This window comes from Thermobia domestica, chromosome 3, assembly GCF_964235325.1.
Source record: "Thermobia domestica chromosome 3, izTheDome1.hap1.1, whole genome shotgun sequence".
NCBI lineage: Eukaryota > Metazoa > Arthropoda > Insecta > Zygentoma > Lepismatidae > Thermobia > Thermobia domestica.
This window is the reverse complement of record NC_137456.1, coordinates 326,414,105-326,434,854: the sequence shown is the minus strand read 5'-3', so window position 1 is coordinate 326,434,854 and position 20,750 is coordinate 326,414,105. Positions and strand designations below refer to the sequence as shown.

At 35.1% G+C, this 20,750-nt stretch overlaps 1 protein-coding gene across 2 annotated transcripts in view; it reads left to right on the top strand.

The window, feature by feature from the left end:
* The window catches only part of LOC145681190 (lysosomal Pro-X carboxypeptidase), a 46,041-nt gene extending 26,820 nt beyond the window's left edge, over positions 1 to 19,221 (top strand). For both annotated transcript variants that reach the window (XM_081752676.1, XM_081752678.1), the window contains exons 8-9: positions 2,777 to 2,964; positions 10,383 to 19,221. In XM_081752676.1, the coding sequence (XP_081608802.1) occupies positions 2,777 to 2,964; positions 10,383 to 10,641 (447 nt within the window). In that variant the 3' untranslated portion in view covers positions 10,642 to 19,221. The remainder of the gene's footprint in view (positions 1 to 2,776; positions 2,965 to 10,382) is intronic.
* Positions 19,222 to 20,750: the final 1,529 nt, after the last annotated feature.

Here is a 20,750-nt window from a genome sequence, read left to right as displayed (position 1 = left end):
TAAACCATTATACAGAATTACATACGGACAATCTCAAAATACTGCTGAGTACAGAAGAACTAATTTAGTACAAGTTAGTTCACTACGACTTTTATTAGTCCAAGTTAAAGAAATACAACAACTTAATTTGCATATCAGTAAGAAAAGTGAATAAAGATACGAATTATTTGAGTCCACTTTGCCTCTGACCCATTTATACATAAATAGATACCAAAGATACTTCTGATTTCAATAAATGCCTCTCGTGGGCTTTGTATGACCCCCTCCCAAAAAAGTACGGCATTTCGATGTATTTTATCAATAGTAAACATTATTAAAACGATATAATATTTACAATTTTTCTTTGGTTGAAGTTGCATAACAATAATAAGAAACTATTAAAAAATCACAAAAGAAACATTCATAAACTTATAAAATAAACAAAAGTTGCTTTTATAGCATAACCTCTTAAAGTAGTGAATGGGAATTTAGTTCTGAATATACGGGATAACTCACAAATGTGTGTTCATCAAGATTTTACGAACACTTACACTTTTACAAACGTTTCGTGTTTTGGTTTAAACCAGTTGGTTTTCTTCAATCAACCAGCTGGTTTAAACCAGCCAACCCTAACAACAATTGTATAAGAATTCCCCAAATCATTACAATTCTAACGATAAACGCATTTAAAACATTAGTGTAATTAAATAAATACGGATAAAATGTCAAAAGTCTTGAATTATAAATATACATATAATATTTGATAGTTGTCAAAACTACTGTATTTACGCGAATCTAATGCACCATCGAATTTAAGGTGCATCCCAAATTTAAACTTGAAATACGAAAAGTTCATTGGAGAATGTAATGCACATTCATATTTATTTTACGTAACATGAACTGTCAGAATAGATAGTTTATAAGTGACTTGTTGTTACGTGATACTCATTGTTAAAAAATTACTGTACTTTATATTAACGAATGAAGGCAACAACCTATTTTTAACACAAATTCCTCTATAGGTGCAAATTCAATGATAGCCGTACACCATCTAACTCCTGAAGCCTGTGTTCTTTCGCTCAGACCATATAGTTTGTACCACAACTTGCTGTTGTGCTTGGGCAATCCAGTGTCCACTTTTAGAACACCTCTGACGGTTACTATTATAATAACGAATGAAAGAAACAACCGATTTTTAACACACCAATTCCTCTATAGGTGCAAATTCAATCGTACACAGAGTGAAAAGTACATGAGTGGACCCGCATTTGAACCCGGGATCTTGGGTATACCGTACTAATGCATTAATCAATACGCTACCCAGTCTCTCCCCCTCAACAGCCGTGTGCTCTCTCATTCCCAAAGTCTGTGTTCGTTCAGTCAGTGACAATAGTATAACCGTCAGAGATGTTCTGAATGTGAGCACTGGATTGTCCAAATCCAACAGGAAATTCTAGTACAACCCATGCGGTCTGAGTGAAAGAGCACAGACTTCGGAAGTGAGAGAGTTGAGGAAACAGGCTGGGTAACGTAGTGCTTAACTCATCAGTATGGACACCGAAGATCCCGGGTTCGATTCCTGTTCCAGTTGTGCCCTTTTTCACTCTTTGGAATCAAATTATTGTACTACCAATATGAAATAAACAGGTACTTGTACACAAACAATGAACTGTTAATGGTAGGCGTGGCTCATTATTCGGTTCATGCTATCAGTATTGCACTCGAATCTATAGTGCCATCGATTCTAATGTACACCACCGTGTGCGTGGGTTTTCTCGGGGTTCTCCCGTTTCCTCCCACTTTCTTCATTCCACCATTTCATTCATTACTCATCATCACCGTCTCCTTTAGCCTAACCGGCATAACCGTGGGACATAAAACTCAAAGATTTCATTTCATTTTTTCTAATGTACACCATAATTTTTGGATGCTATATGTGGACAAGGAGGTGCGCATTAGATTTGCGTAAATACGAATTATCGTGTATCATTTTCAATATCATGCATGTTAGTTGTAGAGCGGTTACTTCAGTCCCATTTCATGTGAATTTTAATGTATAACGATGTCAGTTGTAAAGAAACGCAAAGAACCCATCTTTAAACCCTATAAATTTCTTCATTTAGTCAGTATTGTATGTCAGAGTACATTGCTTATACGTTACGATTTTTTAAAGGAGCCCTTCATCTTCATTAGATGCATGGTGGATTAGGAAATTTTGCACATTACGAAAAGTAAATTAGTACAAATTTATAATGGTTTCTTTCGCCATTCCTGTCCTTGCTTTTATTTCACGTTCACTTTCGAAATGAAGTGAAATTTTAATTTAATGTCCCACGATTATACCGTTGAGGCTGAAAAAGACAAGTGATTAATGAAGATGAATGATTATGAAAAATTGGTAGAATGAGAATATGGAAGGAAACAAGAATCGCGAGAAAGCCCGCGGACACAATGTTGTCCACCACTAGCACACGAGGCACTCTTTGCACCAGAAGATGATCATACCAATGATAAGTAACAACTTTTCCTCATTAATTTTTCATGTGAAATACCAAAACTTTTCTCGCGGACCTGTCCTAATTCCTCCCATAAAGGTAATCCTCCGATCGGCCATTGACCTTTTAAGTTATTGACATGCCCCTCCCGTTCCTCGCATTAAATTTTTAATTAATCAAAGAAACATCCCCCAATTTCAAATTGTTGTTCGGGCAGTTTAAGCTTCGGCTCTGAGCGTCCTGTCAGGAAATTAGTTTATTTTAACGCTGTAGTTACTAAAGAAGATTTGTTAATTTTGCAGGCATGTACTGAGATGGTAATGCCAATGTGTTACAATGGTGTAGATGATATGTTTGAGGAGTCCAAGTGGGATTTCCAAGCCTTCTCTGATAGCTGTTATAAGCAATTCCAAGTTCGACCCCAGGAGTATCTTGCAGAAAAGATATATGGGGGTAAAAATATCAACGCTTCCAGCAACATTGTTTTTAGGTAAGAATCTTATTTAGTTTTTCTTTTCGTATTAGAAATAAGTAGCAAATTAGTTTCTAGTTTGGTCTAAGTTCTCTGGTCTGTCAAATAAATTCGTCAATATTATTATCATTCAATGAAAAAATGTCCAGAGATGAGACATACTATAGTACTCGCGCCGAGTCGTGAAGCTTGACCTATATCTACCGATTTCACCATCCAATAGAATGCGAGGGTGTGTTCCGGTCGTCAACCCCCACGGAAAACATCTCCCGAGAGTACAGTGTTGTTTGATTGGCGTAAAGTTCCATTTTCTTAATTCTTTTTTGTTGTGTTATGTTTTCGTTGTCACTATTTGTGCTATTGTTACCATTTTAGAATAGTTGTTACAGTAGTTATTGTTGTGCAGTGTTATTATTGCTAATTTTTAAATGCTTTTTTTTTTATATACTCGTTTACTATATCTTCAAAGTTTGGCAACATTGTTCATGAATTTCAGCTGTTTGACGTTTCCCCAAGTGTGCTCTCGGGAAGCGGCTCCACGAATTGTACGAAGTTTCCCGATGTGTTGGAGCTCAAGCAAAATATTTGTATGATTGGTTTAGAGCCCAAGCTTCATGACTCGGCACGAGTACTATAGTTGATACATCTCGTCAAACGTAGACCCTCATGTGTAGTTTTCGAGAAAAATAGTTTTTTTGCGAACACAAAAATTAATGCTGTATGAACTACTTAAGATGAAACTGACACCGAAGTACATCTTTATCAAACTTTTCATTACGACAGAAGTGTTAAATATCTTACGACTCTGGCTACCACTCGACTACCAACGCAATGAATCAGATAATCAAATATCAACACACGAATATAATGTTAATATTATTTATTTTTTATATTGTATTTTTTTCCTCCACTTTTACGTCTTCCTACACAATCTCCCTATGTCGAGGGTTTCCTCCTAATAGCACGTCAGTTACTAGTTAAATTTCTTTTTAATCAACTTCACATACATTAATCTTTAATTAATCAATAACAAAAACAACATTTACTTGTCTTTTTAAAATTAATACAATATTTCTTTTTCTTCCGTGCGGCATATACACTTTTACTGAATTCCTTTTTACCCACGTCATTATAAGAAAATGGTTTGGTTAATGAAATGTGCGGTTCAGAACTGCCACAGAGGCAAACTCTCGCGTCACATTGTTCTAATCCATGACAGTGTACACCCGTACACCGCATGGGACACATTTGAGCACCTACATTCTTAATTAGGCTCCTTCACATCACCCCTATTCCCGAAGATGAAGCAGAGTTGTGGTGGTAAACGCTTTGCGGATGATTGAGGACCTGAAGAAAGCTGTCATGGACTGGTTGACTAAGCAGGAGAAATCCTAATACGAGGGAGGGATACTTCAAGTAGTATTGAGGTATGACAAGTGCCTGAATGTCCAAGGCGACTACGTAGAAAAGTAGATAGAAGTATGTCTTACAATATGCTTTTTCTATTTCTGTATGATCGAACGTTCTTTATTCTCCGAATGACCCACGTACACTCATGTCCAAAATTATTGTCGCATATCTATAACTGTTGTCTTGTAAGAATATAATTTGATAATGATTTTGCAGAGTACTTTTAATACTGATACTGATATATACTGTATATATATATAGTATATATACAGTATATATACTGATACTGTATATATGTACTGAATTGACCACTGTTCTAAAGTTCTATATACTAATACTGAGATATTTGTGGTAAATTTCTTAAGAAAACAATTATAAATACGAAAATTAGAATGAGAAAAATAAAATCTTGCTAAATGAACAAGAAAGTTTTATTTTCGTTTTATTGTTCTTATTTACTGCTCTTTTGGCATGAAATTTGCCACATTCAAGTGTTTGCCGATTATACGCATACAAACATAAGAAATACCAGGCTAATTCGTTATCAAATTATATTCCTACAACAACATATTTATACGCATGCGACAATAATTTTGGACATGAGTGTACATTAATCACTTGTTGAAGGTTAGCTATAAACCAACACCAATAACCTATTATGAATGAGCTTAATTCGTAGATTTGTCTTTTCACAGAATTCCTTTATTTATCTGCCTCATCTTGATACAGCTCTTCGTAAATCACATTTTGTTGTTGTTCTGTTATAATATATCTCCAGGGTCAACCCATGCTCTGAATATCACCTGTTACCAAATACTAGATACTTCTGAAACCTTCCATTACTACTTACACATTTTTATCAGTAAACACAAACTCTGCTAATAGATAATTTCTAGAACAGTGATGGCCAAATGGCGGCCCACAGGTATGTTTCATCCGGTCCATAAATAAAAATGAAAAGTGTATAATAGGAGGAGTATAACTGGCCATCATAATATATATCTGAATTTTGATTTAACTTTTAACTGTAAAAATATTTTCTTCAACCTTGGTACGGGGCCAGGTTTTAGAAAAATGCAATTTCCATAGATTTACTTTTATTATTATTATTATTATTATTATTATTATTATTATTATTATTATTATTATTATTATTATTATTATTATTATTATTTTATTTATCTTCCATTGTGTACGAACTTTGAAATAATTTTCCAATAGTACATGGGATTCGTCATGCTTAATTAAAGCAGTACGTATATTAAACACATTTGTTAAACATAATTCACACATTTATATATTATAGTAGTTTAGAGCATCATTATACCAATATTACAACATACCTTATACATGAATGGACTAATTTTATTAATTTACTTTTACATTGCAACTGATTATATTCATCTATTGTATAGAAACAATGTGATAATAGGTAGTCTTTTAATTTTCTTTAATGTAACATTGGATTTGATTTCCTTTAATTTGTTTGGTAACTTATTGTATAGCATAATGCCAGCACATTTTACTCCCTTTTCGTACATTGCTGTTTTATGGTTTGATGGACGTAAATTAGTCTTTTTTTCTTGTGTTGTAACCATGTACGTCCTGTTTGTTGTATACTCATTTGAATTGGATCTTACAAATTCTGTTAAGAAATATATACATACACACACATATATATATAATATAATATAATTATGATAAAAGGCAGTATAGCTAGTTTTAAAAAATATTATGTACAGGACTCTCGCGGTCCTACACCAGCCAAGATTCGTACAGTTATTTTAGTACAATCCTGTAGTACGTTATGAATTGACCACTGTCCTAAAGTATGTTAATTGCATTTGGCTCTTTGATCGCAATAATGGTTTCATAGACTTAAGAATATGAACTATTTCTAAAACATTGGTTGATTTACGTAGTAAAGTGTGTCCCATACAGAACGCTACTTTTGAAATACCCGCCATTTCTGTTCTTGTAGGTTGGCAGCACTGAGCGCTACACGATTTTTATCTGTTGTCTTTCAGAATTCGTTGCACGCTAGTTCTGGAAATATGCAATTGTTGTGAATGTCGGCGAATAGATTTCACCTGACTTACAGCAATATTATCACGATGGCAATATTTTCTGTAGAACGACTAACACGAGGACGCTCCGAGGATTTAATTTAGCCCAACCAACTCAAATTTAGGAATTAGTCTCGTCACAGTCGACTTATTCGATGCATTACGTTGACCAAACATTGCACGGAGTTTGCGAATAGTCTCTGCACAACATTCATCATATCTGTAATAAGTTTTCACTCTGACTACACGCTATTCTGTCGTTGAAGCGCTTTATCCCTTCCCATACAGAGAACAAATGACGATCATCTGCTATTCGAGCTCCGTGACTACTAACCACAAAGACAACAGATGGAAATCGTATAATGTTCAGTGCTGATCCTCATTTTTTTTTTCTGTACGAGTGAGAATTCACAATATTCATCACATTTGTAATAAGTTTTCACTTTGACTACATGCTGTTCCGTCGTTGAAGCGCTTTATCCCTTCCCATACAGAGAACAAATGACGATCATCTGCTATTCGAGCTCCGTGACTACTAACCACAAAGACAACAGATGGAAATCGTATAATGTTCAGTGCTGATCCTAATTTTTTTTTCTGTACGAGTGAGAATTCACAATATTCATCACATTTGTAATAAGTTCTCACTTTGACTACATGCTGTTCCGTCGTTGAAGCGCTTTATCCCTTCCCATACAGAGAACAAATGATGATCATCTGCTATTCGAGCTCCGTGACTACTAACCACAAAGACAACAGATGGAAACCGTATAATGTTCAGTGCTGATCCTCATTTTTTTTTTTTCTGTACGAGGGAGAATTCACAATATTCATCACATTTGTAATAAGTTTTCACTTTGACTACATGCTGTTCCGTCGTTGAAGCGCTTTATCCCTTCCCATACAGAGAACAAATGACGATCATCTGCTATTCGAGCTCCGTGACTACTAACCACAAAGACAACAGATGGAAACCGTATAATGTTCAGTGCTGATCCTCATTTTTTTTTCTCTGTACGAGGGAGAATTCACAATATTCATCACATTTGTAATAAGTTTTCACTTTGACTACATGCTGTTCCGTCGTTGAAGCGCTTTATCCCTTCCCATACAGAGAACAAATGACGATCATCTGCTATTCGAGCTCCGTGACTACTAACCACAAAGACAACAGATGGAAACCGTATAATGTTCAGTGCTGATCCTCATTTTTTTTTCTGTACGAGGGAGAATTCACAATATTCATCACATTTGTAATAAGTTTTCACTTTGACTACATGCTGTTCCGTCATTGAAGCGCTTTATCCCTTCCCATACAGAGAACAAATGACGATCATCTGCTATTCGAGCTCCGTGACTACTAACCACAAAGACAACAGATGGAAACCGTATAATGTTCAGTGCTGATCCTCATTTTTTTTTCTGTACGAGGGAGAATTCACAATATTCATCACATTTGTAATAAATTTTCACTTTGACTACATGCTGTTCCGTCGTTGAAGCGCTTTATCCCTTCCCATACAGAGAACAAATGACGATCATCTGCTATTCGAGCTCCTTGACTACTAACCACAAAGACAACAGATGGAAACCGTATAATGTTCAGTGCTGATCCTCATTTTTTTTTTCTGTACGAGGGAGAATTCACAATATTCATCACATTTGTAATAAGTTTTCACTTTGACTACATGCTGTTCCGTCGTTGAAGCGCTTTATCCCTTCCCATACAGAGAACAAATGACGATCATCTGCTATTCGAGCTCCGTGACTACTAACCACAAAGACAACAGATGGAAACCGTATAATGTTCAGTGCTGCCAACTTACTAGAACAGAAATGGCGGGTATTTCAAAGTTGACGTTCTTTATGGGACACCCTTTAGTATTATGTACTGGGAATCTACACAGAGTAATTGTAACACTGTCTTTTGGTTTCAGGAATATTTTGAAACAAATCCGTTTCGTTTCATATTGTGGAAGTACGATAGACTTCCGAACTATGCAAATTCAATATTGAATGTAGAAGTAGCAGTGAATTTACACCATTTCTAGTTTCAGTAAATTTAAAAGGTACAGATGACTTTTCTTTGGATATTAAATCGATTTAAAAAAAAAGCGTTATATGTTTCCGTTTTTGCTCTAGGGCAATCAACATTGAAACAAAGAAACGGATGATTTCCACCACTTCCGGTTTGGATATTAGGTTAGCGGAGAAGGTGAAATTCAATATTGAGACGCTAAGACAATTCCGAGAAGCTGCTTCTCGCTGTCTCTAACCAGTTGTGCTCTATGGAAAGCAATATTGAAACCGGAAGTAGTAAATTTCTATAATGTCCGGTTTTAGTAGAGAGGTGCGAAAGGATAGTATCTTTCCTTGAGACATTGAATCGATTGCTAAAACGTTCCCATTTTTGTTCTAGGACGTTCAACGTAGTCCCTGGTTCAATCCCCAATTGGGCAAGTTTGTGGTGGACTACATGACTGTGCGTTTTCTCGGGGTTATCCCGTTTCCTCCCAGTTTTCATTCCACCAATTATTCCATCATCATTCACTTGCTCTAATCATAGTCTCCCTTAACCCAAAAGGGCATAATCGTGGGACGTTAAACTGATTTCTACTTCCAGTTTGAATAGAGGATTAACGGATGAGATGGGACTTATTCTTGATATTCCGCTGAATTGATTCCAAGAAAGCCGCAGTGGCTCAGTGGTAGAGCGTTTACCTATGTTGCATGGGAACTTTGGTTCGATCCCAGGTCGCACCAAGTAAACTTTGTGGTGGACAAACCGTGTGCGTGGGTTTTCTCGGGGTTCTCCCGTTTCCTTCCACTTTCTTCGTTCCACCATTTCCTTCATTTCTCATCAACATAGTCTCCTTTTGACATAAAATTTAACGAGATTTCATTATTATTATTATTATTATTATTATTATTATTATTATTATTATTATTATTATTATTATTTTGATTCGAAGAAAACTACTTTTTGATATATTTTGCTTTTTTTTCCTAATACCTATCGACAGACGGTTGCAGTCGTTCTTTGAATTCTTCCAATATTTGGCAAATTTGTAAGTCTAAAATGTAAAAATTTGAATTTAGGACCTATGACTGCAACGCCTTGTGTGTTGGAGTGCTTCATCGTAAGGGTCATCCCAAATATGTGCAACACAAGACTGCTGCCACTTGTTGCTGGGCTCTACCAAACTCGGTTGACGTATGATAGTTGCTGATTCGAAAATTCTACAAAGCACTTCGCGAACTTAAGTTGTGAAAGTTATTTTATTTATTTATTTATTATTGCTGTAATATATTGCTAGAATTTGAACAGACAAAACCTTCTTACCCTACAGCCTTGTATTAATTACTAGCTGTTCTTGGGCCTTAATTCAGAACCTAGATTAAGAAAGTAAGCACTTCTCGTTGTCGACTTTGTAATTCGGGACATCGATTAAAAGAGGAAAAAGCCCTTACTCCGTTCTCCGGCACGTATCCTCTAATGTTACATAATCCCACACAATAATGACGTGACGTGGGTTGTATACACACAAGGCGTTATTAAACTGCCCCCCCCCCCGAGCCGAAAATAATAATAATAAAAAAAAATACGTACAGGATAAGATCTGGTGAAAATTTATCCTTATACCAAATTTGGTGGCTGTAGGTCATTTCTCTATGCGAAAAGCTGATAACATACACACATAGTTGAAGATATTCATTGTAAGTTGTATTCTATTCGAATTGTGATTTTTCCTGAACAAAAAGTGCACTATGCCATAAATTTAGCAGCGCAGTTGAATAACTCGTAGCAAGGAAGGGGTGGAGGAAACCTTGAAACAGATAGGTTATAATTTATTGCAAGGATGTAAGGTTAAGAAGGTTTTAGTTTTCTTAAGTATTAAATATGCATACATCAGTAGATATCCTACTAACTAAAATGTATCCTTTGAAACCTTATTCCAGCAATGGTCTTCTTGATCCGTGGTCCAGTGGAGGAGTCCTTCGTAATTTATCCGATTCCCTCATCGCTGTGATCATTCCAGAAGGTGCTCATCATTTGGATTTAAGAGAGAGCAACCCAGCTGACCCGTACTCTGTACAGGAAGCACGTCTTATTCATCAGATGAATATTAAGAAGTGGATACAGCAGGCCAAAGGAGAGAAGCGCAAACCGTTCCCCAAGAAATACAAACGTCCACGTTTTATACGGCGTTCTGCGTAAAATAAACGAATGAGTTATTTTTTGTATGTTCCCTATATTTTGTGTGTGTGATTTTGTATTTGTGTGTGTGTGTTTGTGCGAGTAAGGTCATTTGATAAGTAAGATGTAACTTAAATTTGGGATAACAATTATATATAGAAACTGATAAAATGGTATGGATGGGTGTTGATAGGAGTATAATACTTTGAAATTTAGATTAACGATTTACCATAATGGCCCAATATGAAAGACTTATTGTTTTAAACACTCAATTATATGCAGGGTTCTTTTAAAAAAGCCACTAGACTTTGAAAGCTGATTTCTTATACCAAATGATGTTCTAATATTAATATCTTCCTTCCTAAGCTGTGCGTAGAGGTGTGCACTGGTATATCACATTCGCATCTCTATCCGCACTCGTAGATATGATATAACGAATGTATAAAATTTGTTTGCCCTATGACAATTACGATTTCAACAATAGATTCTAACATAAATGTAAATATTTCCTTGTGAATCCTGTTGGATTCTGGGAAAATGGTGGACGGCTAAGTAGCAGTTTTGTACTCACTTTTCTTAAACAGATACTTTTTTGATAATATGCAGTTTATATAAAATTCAAAAAGCGTCAGTACCATCTCCTTTTTATACCAGTTCAAGAGTTTAAACATATTACTTTAATACAGGCAATCTTAGATCCATCTCCATGCCACTTCAGTTACAGTATGTGCTGTAACTACTAAAATCGGTGCTGGTTTACCTTTGGCGCACCGCATTTCGTAAGGTTTACAGGTAAAATTCAATACTTTCCATGAAAAGAATATTTATAAAGAACAAATTTCTGCAAGCGATTGAATTAAATACAAAATAATATACCTGTATTTTATGTTTACAAGTGTAGGGTTACTAATGTAAAATTATTACAAGTGCTTTACGACTGATAAAAAAAGTGACTGTATTATAAACTATTTTCCACCGGCGGTGTATTTCTGCACAGTGTACAGAAGCTGTATTTTATGTTTACAAGTGTGGAGCGCTACTAGTATGAAACCATGGGAAGTGCTACTGAAACTCGTATCACTGCTAAAGCCCCCTTGTTTTCAATACCTTCGCTTATGCGTATACTTACTTTCGCTGACACGCCTCGCTAACTCGCCCCTCCCCCAGCTTCAGCCTGCCCTGAATCGGTTAGATAGCATTCATGCTTTTTAGTAGCCACCAAGCGCTTTTTTTTTTTTTTTTTTTTGCAATGTAGTTTTTATGCATACATCCAGATGCCGTATTTATGCGCAAATCGTAAAGAAATGCTATTTTTTAACAATTGCTTATGATGGCCCTTTTGTATTTTAACTATGCCATGAGAGATATTTTCATGTCGTCTAGCGCAAATCATTTAGGAAACAATAAGAAAGAAATTAGTGATAGAATTTTAATTTTGTAACAATTATTTCGAGTGGTGCACCAAAAGTAAACTTCACGCTAAAATCATTTTAATAATTTAATACAAATAACTTTGATACATTTAAACTTTAATACAAGCTGGATATCTGCAGTCATACAGTTACACCACGTATTGTCACGAATGGGAATCCTATTATATACCAATAACAGCCAAGCTAAATTTTGAATATAATATTTTCCTATTGTAAGTCAAGTGGCCCCGTGTAGCGTAGTCACTAACTCTCTCATCTTTGGTGCTAGTGGTCCTGAGTTCGATTCTCGGTGGGGTCACTCGGTTGAAAAAATGTAAAGCTTTTCAGGTTTTTGAGCCATCCTGAGTAAGGTTTTCTCCATTCACACCAGGCAAATGCTGGGATAGTTCCTAACATACAGGTTCCAGGCCACTTCCTCCCTTCATTCCATCTCCTCGGATAGTGTGATCGCCGAGCAATGTCATCCCTCATAGGTGACGGGTTAACATGGCCGAAAGACCAGAAATATAATTTCTAATCCTACTCAAGTTAAATGAAATGGAATAAAATTTATGTAGACACAAATTACGAAATTGTTGGAAAACATACGTACGTGCTTAAAGTCCACTCAAATGCAGATTTCTGGAAAAAGTAAAAAGTCTGTAATATTTTATCTGTCAGTTTTAGAACAAGTTTATTTAAATGTCATTACTCATAAGGCATCAACATCTTGATTCAAAATGCAAAGCGGACTGGAGATAAAAAGATACTTCAGAAACTAGAATAAACCACCTGAATCAAACTCGTACGAAATCGCGTTAGCGCTTCATATGTATTACAAGATTTTGAAAGGAAATCCTAGCGAAACGCAATTTTTCTCGTGTGGTGATTATTACTTCGTCGCCCGAAGAGAGAATAATCATACTTTAATGCAAGATGTCAACAATTAATAGTGTTTAGAAGAATAATAACGAAATTCTGGTCTTCATCCAAATATCTGCCATTTGCACAAAACAAAATTATATTCACAAACCGCTATAGTAATGTGGATATCACCGTCCGTACAGACCTGTAGTTGTAGGTCGCTGAAAGTTCGAGAAATCTATTTTTGAAGTATACTAGCTCAAACATGATTGAGACAACTTTCGCGACTCGAGAAATTGTACCTGATCTTAATGATATGATGATTAACACTGTCAATGCATTTATCTCAGCAATTCGGTATATGTGAATGTTAGGATTATTTTTTGGCCAACATATCATGATGTAAGCTTTAATGAATGCTTGTTATGGGTTAAGAAATAGAACAGTTCTGCATATTCATTCATTTCCGCACTTGAAGCGACCAATGATAAAAGTAGCAGTGATTCCGGAAGTAATCTCATCACGGATGAACACATCGTACCTCTAAAGTTAATAATCATCATCGTCGTCGTTTACTTAAGAAAAATGCACGAGTGTGTTTTTATATTTCATTAGACTGAAACTACCTCATATAGTATCGAAATATCCATATTTGATAACGGCATTTACGTAGTGAATTTTGGAAGACTGAATAATTCCTAGAAATACTTCTGACATTCGACTTTATCTTTTAAAATTTGGTGTTGTAGGTGAGATACGAATCACACGCATAGTTAGTTAGGTAGAATTTGTACAGTTGTGTATAATTCTTAAACTGCTTCAGCTGGATTACATACTTTGAGTGGGCTTTAAAAATTCATTTTTCAAACTGACGGCTTATACTTCTGAAAGGATTTACCAATTTGCTACAGATGCTGCTTTTATGTAAAATTTCGTACTATTGCAAATTATTTTTTCAGGACAAAACTAAAACTGAACCTAAGCAAACATACGTGCTACTGGATGCCACAGTATACATATTTATAGATTGAAAATAAGCACTGGTCTTGTATTCAGAAATATTATATTATTTTTGTTACATGATTTAGACCCTCTTTCCATCCAAGCATACTCTTCTAATTGTGTAACTGGTTGATCCTTCCATATATTCTGTTATTTTCACCATTCTTGGCACCAAGCATTGTGAAAATAAAAGAAAACATGGATAAATCAACCTTTTACACAGTTAGAAGAGTATGCTTGGTTATAATTTTATTCGGATATAATCATGGGATGTTAAACAATGTGGGATGTTACACAAGTTATCTCATCTGTCCGTTTAAGATGCGTTTGACGTCTGAAAACGATCGTTCAACACCTATCGACGTGATTAGGACGTCATATTTTGAAGCACGTCACAACCTTGGAATACATAGAACATCAATCATGCGTTCCGTATACTTAGTTGATCAGCAGTGATTTATGCCATACAATGAGAACCGTTAAACTCAGTTTCTTAGACATTTTGGACCTTATGCAGAGTCGTCGTGACGCGTGATTAGTGCCTTACTAAAGAGTTTGACTAACATGTTTCCTGCATTAGTCAGGCCTTTAGTATGACGCTAACCATTCATCAAAACGACTCTGCATAAGGCCCTTTGTGTTCTGATGTTTCAAGAAAGGAAGAGCACAGAGAGAGGAAATACTTGAATTACTGACGAAGGTCCCACAGAGATCGAAATCATATAACAAAACGAAATAATCTTTCTGGATATAAGCTCAGTGCTTATTTTTAATCTGAACAAACTTAGACCCTGTAGCGTAAATAAGGATAAGACACGAGGTGTACATAATTAAGTCGGAATTTTGGTGAGCAGATATAACTATTTAACGTAGGCTCAAGGATTGAACGCATCCAAATGAGTGCTAACTTAATATCCCTATATGAAAAAAAAGATTCTTAAATATTAGTTAAAAAACAATCATACTAATAGCCTACAGTATGCTTATGCATATGCTCTCTAGTATAATTTTTTAAAAATTGTGCCGAAATGGATAGATTTATTCAAAATTATTGATTTTCCCTTATTTTGTTAACACTTCTCACAATTCTCCGCATAGTACTGACTTACGAGCCCTCGTTACTTTCGTTCTGTACAGAATTCCAACACCCAGTGACGTACGCAGAATTTCGCAAGCACTCAACTTAATTTCTTTTCAAGGTCAAATGTGATTATATGTTTGTTTTTCTATATCTTGCTCAAGGAAGAGTTGACCCCAAGCCACCCCCCTCGCCTTGCACACGCCACTGCCAACACCATATACATAACAATTTTCAATTGTCGGATCGAAATACATTGTGTGGCTTTTTTTTTCCCTGTCAATCGTAACAATCACATTACACAATCTTGTTCAGTCATGTTCAAAATGATTGTCGCATATCTATAACTGTCTTCTTGTAAGAATATAATTTGATAATGATTTTGCAGGGTACTTTTAATACTGATACTGTGTGTATAATCGGGAAATGCATATTTGTGGTAAATTTCATAGGAAAAGAATTATAAATATGAAAATTAAAATGAGTAAAACAAAATGTTGCTAAATGGACAAGAAAGTTTTATTTTCTTTTTATTGGTCTTATTTACTGCTCTTTTGACATGAAATTTGCCACATACATGTTTTTGCGTATTATACACATATACTGTCATTATAAGAAATACCGGGCGAATTCGTTATCAAGCTATATTCCTACAAGTACATATTTATAGACATGCGACAATAATTTTGGGCATGAGTGTACATAGCAATTGAACCACGACCAAGAAATGGGCAGACTTCTACCACCTCTCTGGTCATGTACATCAGCCTTCCCAGTTTCTCCTGAAGTCCACGAACTTAACAGCAAAACTTTAGAGAACAAATTACCTTATCTTACCACGTGGCGCTACAGCGCTGAGTGGGCTTTGGCCTCTTCCACAATTTGCCTCCACTCTTCCCGATCTCTACATTTTTTTCTTTCCATCCTCGAACCTTCATTTTTTTCAAATCACTTTTCACTCCGTCCAGCCATCTGGTTTTGGGCCTTCCTTTTCTTTTGCTGAAGTAGTCTTTCTTTCGTTATTTTGTATGATATTATGTCGCTTTCTATTCTTATTCCATGCCCTAGCCACCTTAGCCGGTTCGATTTTATAAACCTAACTATATCCTGATCCTTTATTATGCGTTTCTTTCTTCGTTAGTCTGATTCTCCAGGTTTCTTGTTCTTTAATTGGTCCGTAAATTTTCCTTACTATTCATCTTTCAAAAGTTCTAGTTTTTTTTTTTTTTTTTCATTGGCCATGTTTCTGAACCATATGTTACTACTGGTCTTATTAACGTTTTGTATATTCTCATTTTAGTTAGAGAACAAATGCTGACGGGTAATACCGAGAGGCGAAATTTTGTTTCTTAAGACTAGATGGTATGGCTCGGTACGATCCCTGTATTCTGCCATTCAGTTGATTAGTACCTCTAATTAGGGAATTTTACACTTAGTCAGATAGTATCATAAAGCAAGGTGCAAATTAACAGGCGTTGAATTTATTGAAAGAATAATCCAACAATCAAAAATATCATAACGAACTAATCAATAATAAATAATTTATATTAAACTTTCCTAGAGATTGTTTCCATGTGATGTGCAACTTTTGTGATCGTTTATAGAACCAATGGTGCTAAATTTTGTTTGTGTCTGTGAGGCAGTAAGCAATTAATGATAATTATTTGAGAAAGATGTGAATTCAGTTTACTACTTACCTATATACTTTGTCTATTCTTTACCAAAAGAGATTGTCAACATGAGTTTTTGTACTGAAATTATTATTATTTGTTCATAATGTGTGGTTTTAAAGTAGTCCATTTGTTATTCTCTCTTTTATAATGTTTCAAGAGATCCAAATAGTTAGTTACTCTTAATATGTATGTGTCTTATTCCTTGTTAACATATTGTTTGATTCTTACAAGAAATGTACCCACCAGGAGAATTCCAAAAGCACATAAATTATATATTACTAGAAATTTCTTGGAAGAGTTTACTCAAAATACATAAAATCAGTTTTTTGAAATAGCACGCATATTTAAAATATAACTTTAAGGCGTTCATAAAGTATAATCACAGTCTTCTTAATGCTGCAGTTTGAGTGTCTTATAATTTTGAAACAAGAAAATTGTATCGTGCTTCCATTTCTTCCTAGAAGAAGTTGATTAGATTGAACTTTAAAATGTTCAGCGGTAAAAGAGAGACAAACAGTATTGTCATACTTTTTTCGTAGAAATAACATTTTGATATAAAATATTACCTTCATCGAAATGACGAGAGTCAAACAATTGTAAATTGATGTATATATGTAGGCTGAAAATAAAATCCGTACTAAGAGCCAAAAATGAAAAAGTTCTGTTTAATGTAAAAATGTGGGATGTGTGTCTAACACTAATCAGTTAAAGTCCGTTTATCTAGTACGGTATTCACTGTGGAAGTATTCAAATAATCGCCAGAAGAATTCTCGTGGACCTATGTGCCACCAGTTCTGAAGTAAAATCTAGCCTTTTTCTCAACATTTACATTGTGACACTTAGCACGAATTTTATAGTTAGTCTACATGTATATATATATATATATATATATATATATATATATATATATATATATATATATATATATATATATATATATATATCCTTCTTACTGTTAGGTGTCGGAGAATCCTTTTGGTGGTAACTTTTTTGTGGTTGTCTACTTTTGATACATCACTCTTTTGGCCTTCTAGTACTGCTTAAGTTCAGTTTTACCGCTCTTGTTAATCGGGGCCACATACGCAGAAAGCAAAGCGTTCTTGTAATTATCTGAAGTACAGTACATCCTTAAAGTATAAAGGAGCATAAAGACTATAAAGAGGGACACGGGGGGAAGGGTGAATATCGGACCTAATGCAATGTAGTATAGTCAACTCTTCCAAGGATTACTTTAACGCCTTGTATGAAGGCAGTGACACTGCCTAATTTTATTCAAAATAATTCGAATATGAGGGGCAGTCGAAAAGTTCCCATAATTCTGTTGTAATTTTCTATTAGTACAATATACGTACACACTTGCTTAATCGCCTTCAAAGTGGGCACCGTTGGAACACACACACATGCACCTGCTCCACCGCTTCTACGATTGCTGGAAACACTGACGAAAGGCCTCTTTTGGTATCTTGCAAAGTTCAGACGTCGCATTGGTCTTGATGTCCCTTACGGTGACGAAACGGGTACCGATGCTGTTTTCCTTGAAGCATTGTCACCGTAAACTGACTTTAAGGCTATTAAAGTAGGTATCTGAAGTAGTAGTAGTGGGAACAAAAAACTGTTTTCGGTTTTTAGAAAAAACAAACCGGTTTTTGAAAACTCAAAAAACCGGTTCGGTTTTTCACCGGATCCGGTTCCGGTTTCCTTCAAAACCGGTTCCGGTTTTTCCAAAATTTGTTCTATTTCTGACCAGAGTAGTGTTTCGTTGTTCTCCGGAAACCAAATCCGTTTCCACAGAAATAGTTTTGTGTGTTTTCCAAAGTTTTTTTACCGAAACCAGTTTCGGTGAAAACCAAAACCGGTTTCGATAAAAAAAAAACCGAACCGGTTTTTCGGGTTTCGGTATTTCTGGAAACCGGTTTTGCCCATCCCTAATCTGAAGCAGATTTCCCCAATTTATATAAAAAGTTGATATTGACGCGTTGCTCGAACTGCGGCAATGCACCAACTGATCACACATACTCCTTCGTTTAGGTACATTACTCGTAAATTGATTGTTATGACCTGTTCACACTTGTCATATTATAATTCGAGAACTTAGGACTGTACTGTACAGGATTCATTGTGATTACATCACAAATGCTAAAACTACATCATCATTCCGGGAACTTCTTGACTGTCCCTCGTAAGTAAATTGGAACATGTTGTGTAATGCAAGATGTGTTCAACCGTTTCGAAAATAGGGAGGGCATATGTAGGAGTAGTGTTTATATGTTGCATTAATACTTATATGTAGATCTGCAAAATTTATCTCCGTGTCCAAATTCCATCTCCAATTTTTCGAGAGTTTTAGAATACTATACAAATTCTGTTCTTTCGCAGTTCTCTTGGCGGAAGCATTCCTTGTCAGATTGTAAAACAAAGATCTCAAGATATTGTATGCTTCATGACAGGAAAACTGGGACATTAAATTGTAGTTTTTCTTTCTTTTTCTTTAATGGATGCTTTTACTTTTTGTGTAATTTGAAAGGTTGAAAAAAATATAAACGAGTAAATAAATATATTTTTGTTTTGGAAATATACTGTATTGTTCTTTGTATCGAAATGCAAGATTACTATCAAAAAAACCTTGTAAACCATTTTCCTGGCTCCATTGTTTTTAATGCTGTTATGAAATGTACTAAAATTCGGGAAAAAATCAATTGCCCAATTCCAAAACGTCTGTTTTCCACTTTCTTCATGTGCGTTTTTCATTCTTTACGATTTCTTAATACCTAATATCAGCTGATTTACCCCATTTAGCCCCTTGCATTCCAGTGATATTCATATGGATGTCATAAAGTACTCCGTCGCAAATTACCAGTGACATCCATGTGGATGTCATAAAGTACTCCGTCGCAAAATACCAGTGACATCCATGTGGATACCATAAAATACTCCGTCGCAAAATACCAGTGACATCCATGTGGATACCATAAAATACTCCGTCGCAAAATACCAGTGACATTCATGTGGATACCATAAAATACTCCGTCGCAAAATACCAGTGACATCCATGTGGATACCATAAAATACTCCGTCGCAAAATACCAGTGACATCCATGTGGATACCATAAAATATTCCGTCGCAAAATACCAGTGACATCCATGTGGATATCAAAATATTCCGTCGCAAAATACCAGTGACATCCATGTGGATATCATAAAATACTCCGTCGCAAAATACCAGTGACATCCATGTGGATATCATAAAATACTTCGTCGCAAAATACGTGACATTCACAGAGATGTCACGAAAGCGTATTAATTCTGGAAATTTTATATATATATATATATATATATATATATATATATATATATATATATATATATATATATATATATATATATATATATATATATATATATATTTAGTGGATGCAAGGCACGAGTTCTATTTTTCTTAGGTGACAGCACCTTATTGACTGAAAAAAAAGTTTCGTCTCAACAGATGGCAGGCCTAAGCGAGCCATGTGTTTGTTTTGACGATAAACAATTGGCAACTTGGGGATCGGAAAAAACTTTGCCTTTTGATTTCCAATCAGTGCTGCCAAATTGAGGCAGCATAAAATCCCTTCAGAACATCGCGTTTGGACAATAACTATGCCCTATATAACGGTCTAAACAGTCTTTTGACAGTAAATGAAAAGCTGGTATTATAGCACGCACATAGGAAAATAACACCTGGAACGCAAGAGATTAATGTGTTCAGGTATTTAATTAATATTTTACAAAATCTATTTTACTTATTTTCACTTGTAAAAATAAAGATGTTAAGAAAAAAAAAACAACCTGATTTTCCAAAGTTTTGTAAAGTGTACAAGAGACTTATCTTTGAGTTGGACAAATGAATTATTTTTGTGTGGTATAATGAAGAAATGGACATAAGACTAAAACCATTGGGCATTCTTCCTAAGATCGAGGGTTAAAGTTGTCGATAGTCGTGATGATAATGGTCGATAATAGAAACATCATTTAAGCATTAAAATGTGCCCAATTATTTTAGTTTGTCCTAATTCTTTACTTTGCCTGACCAAAAATTGTGTTCTCCTTTATAATGTATTATAT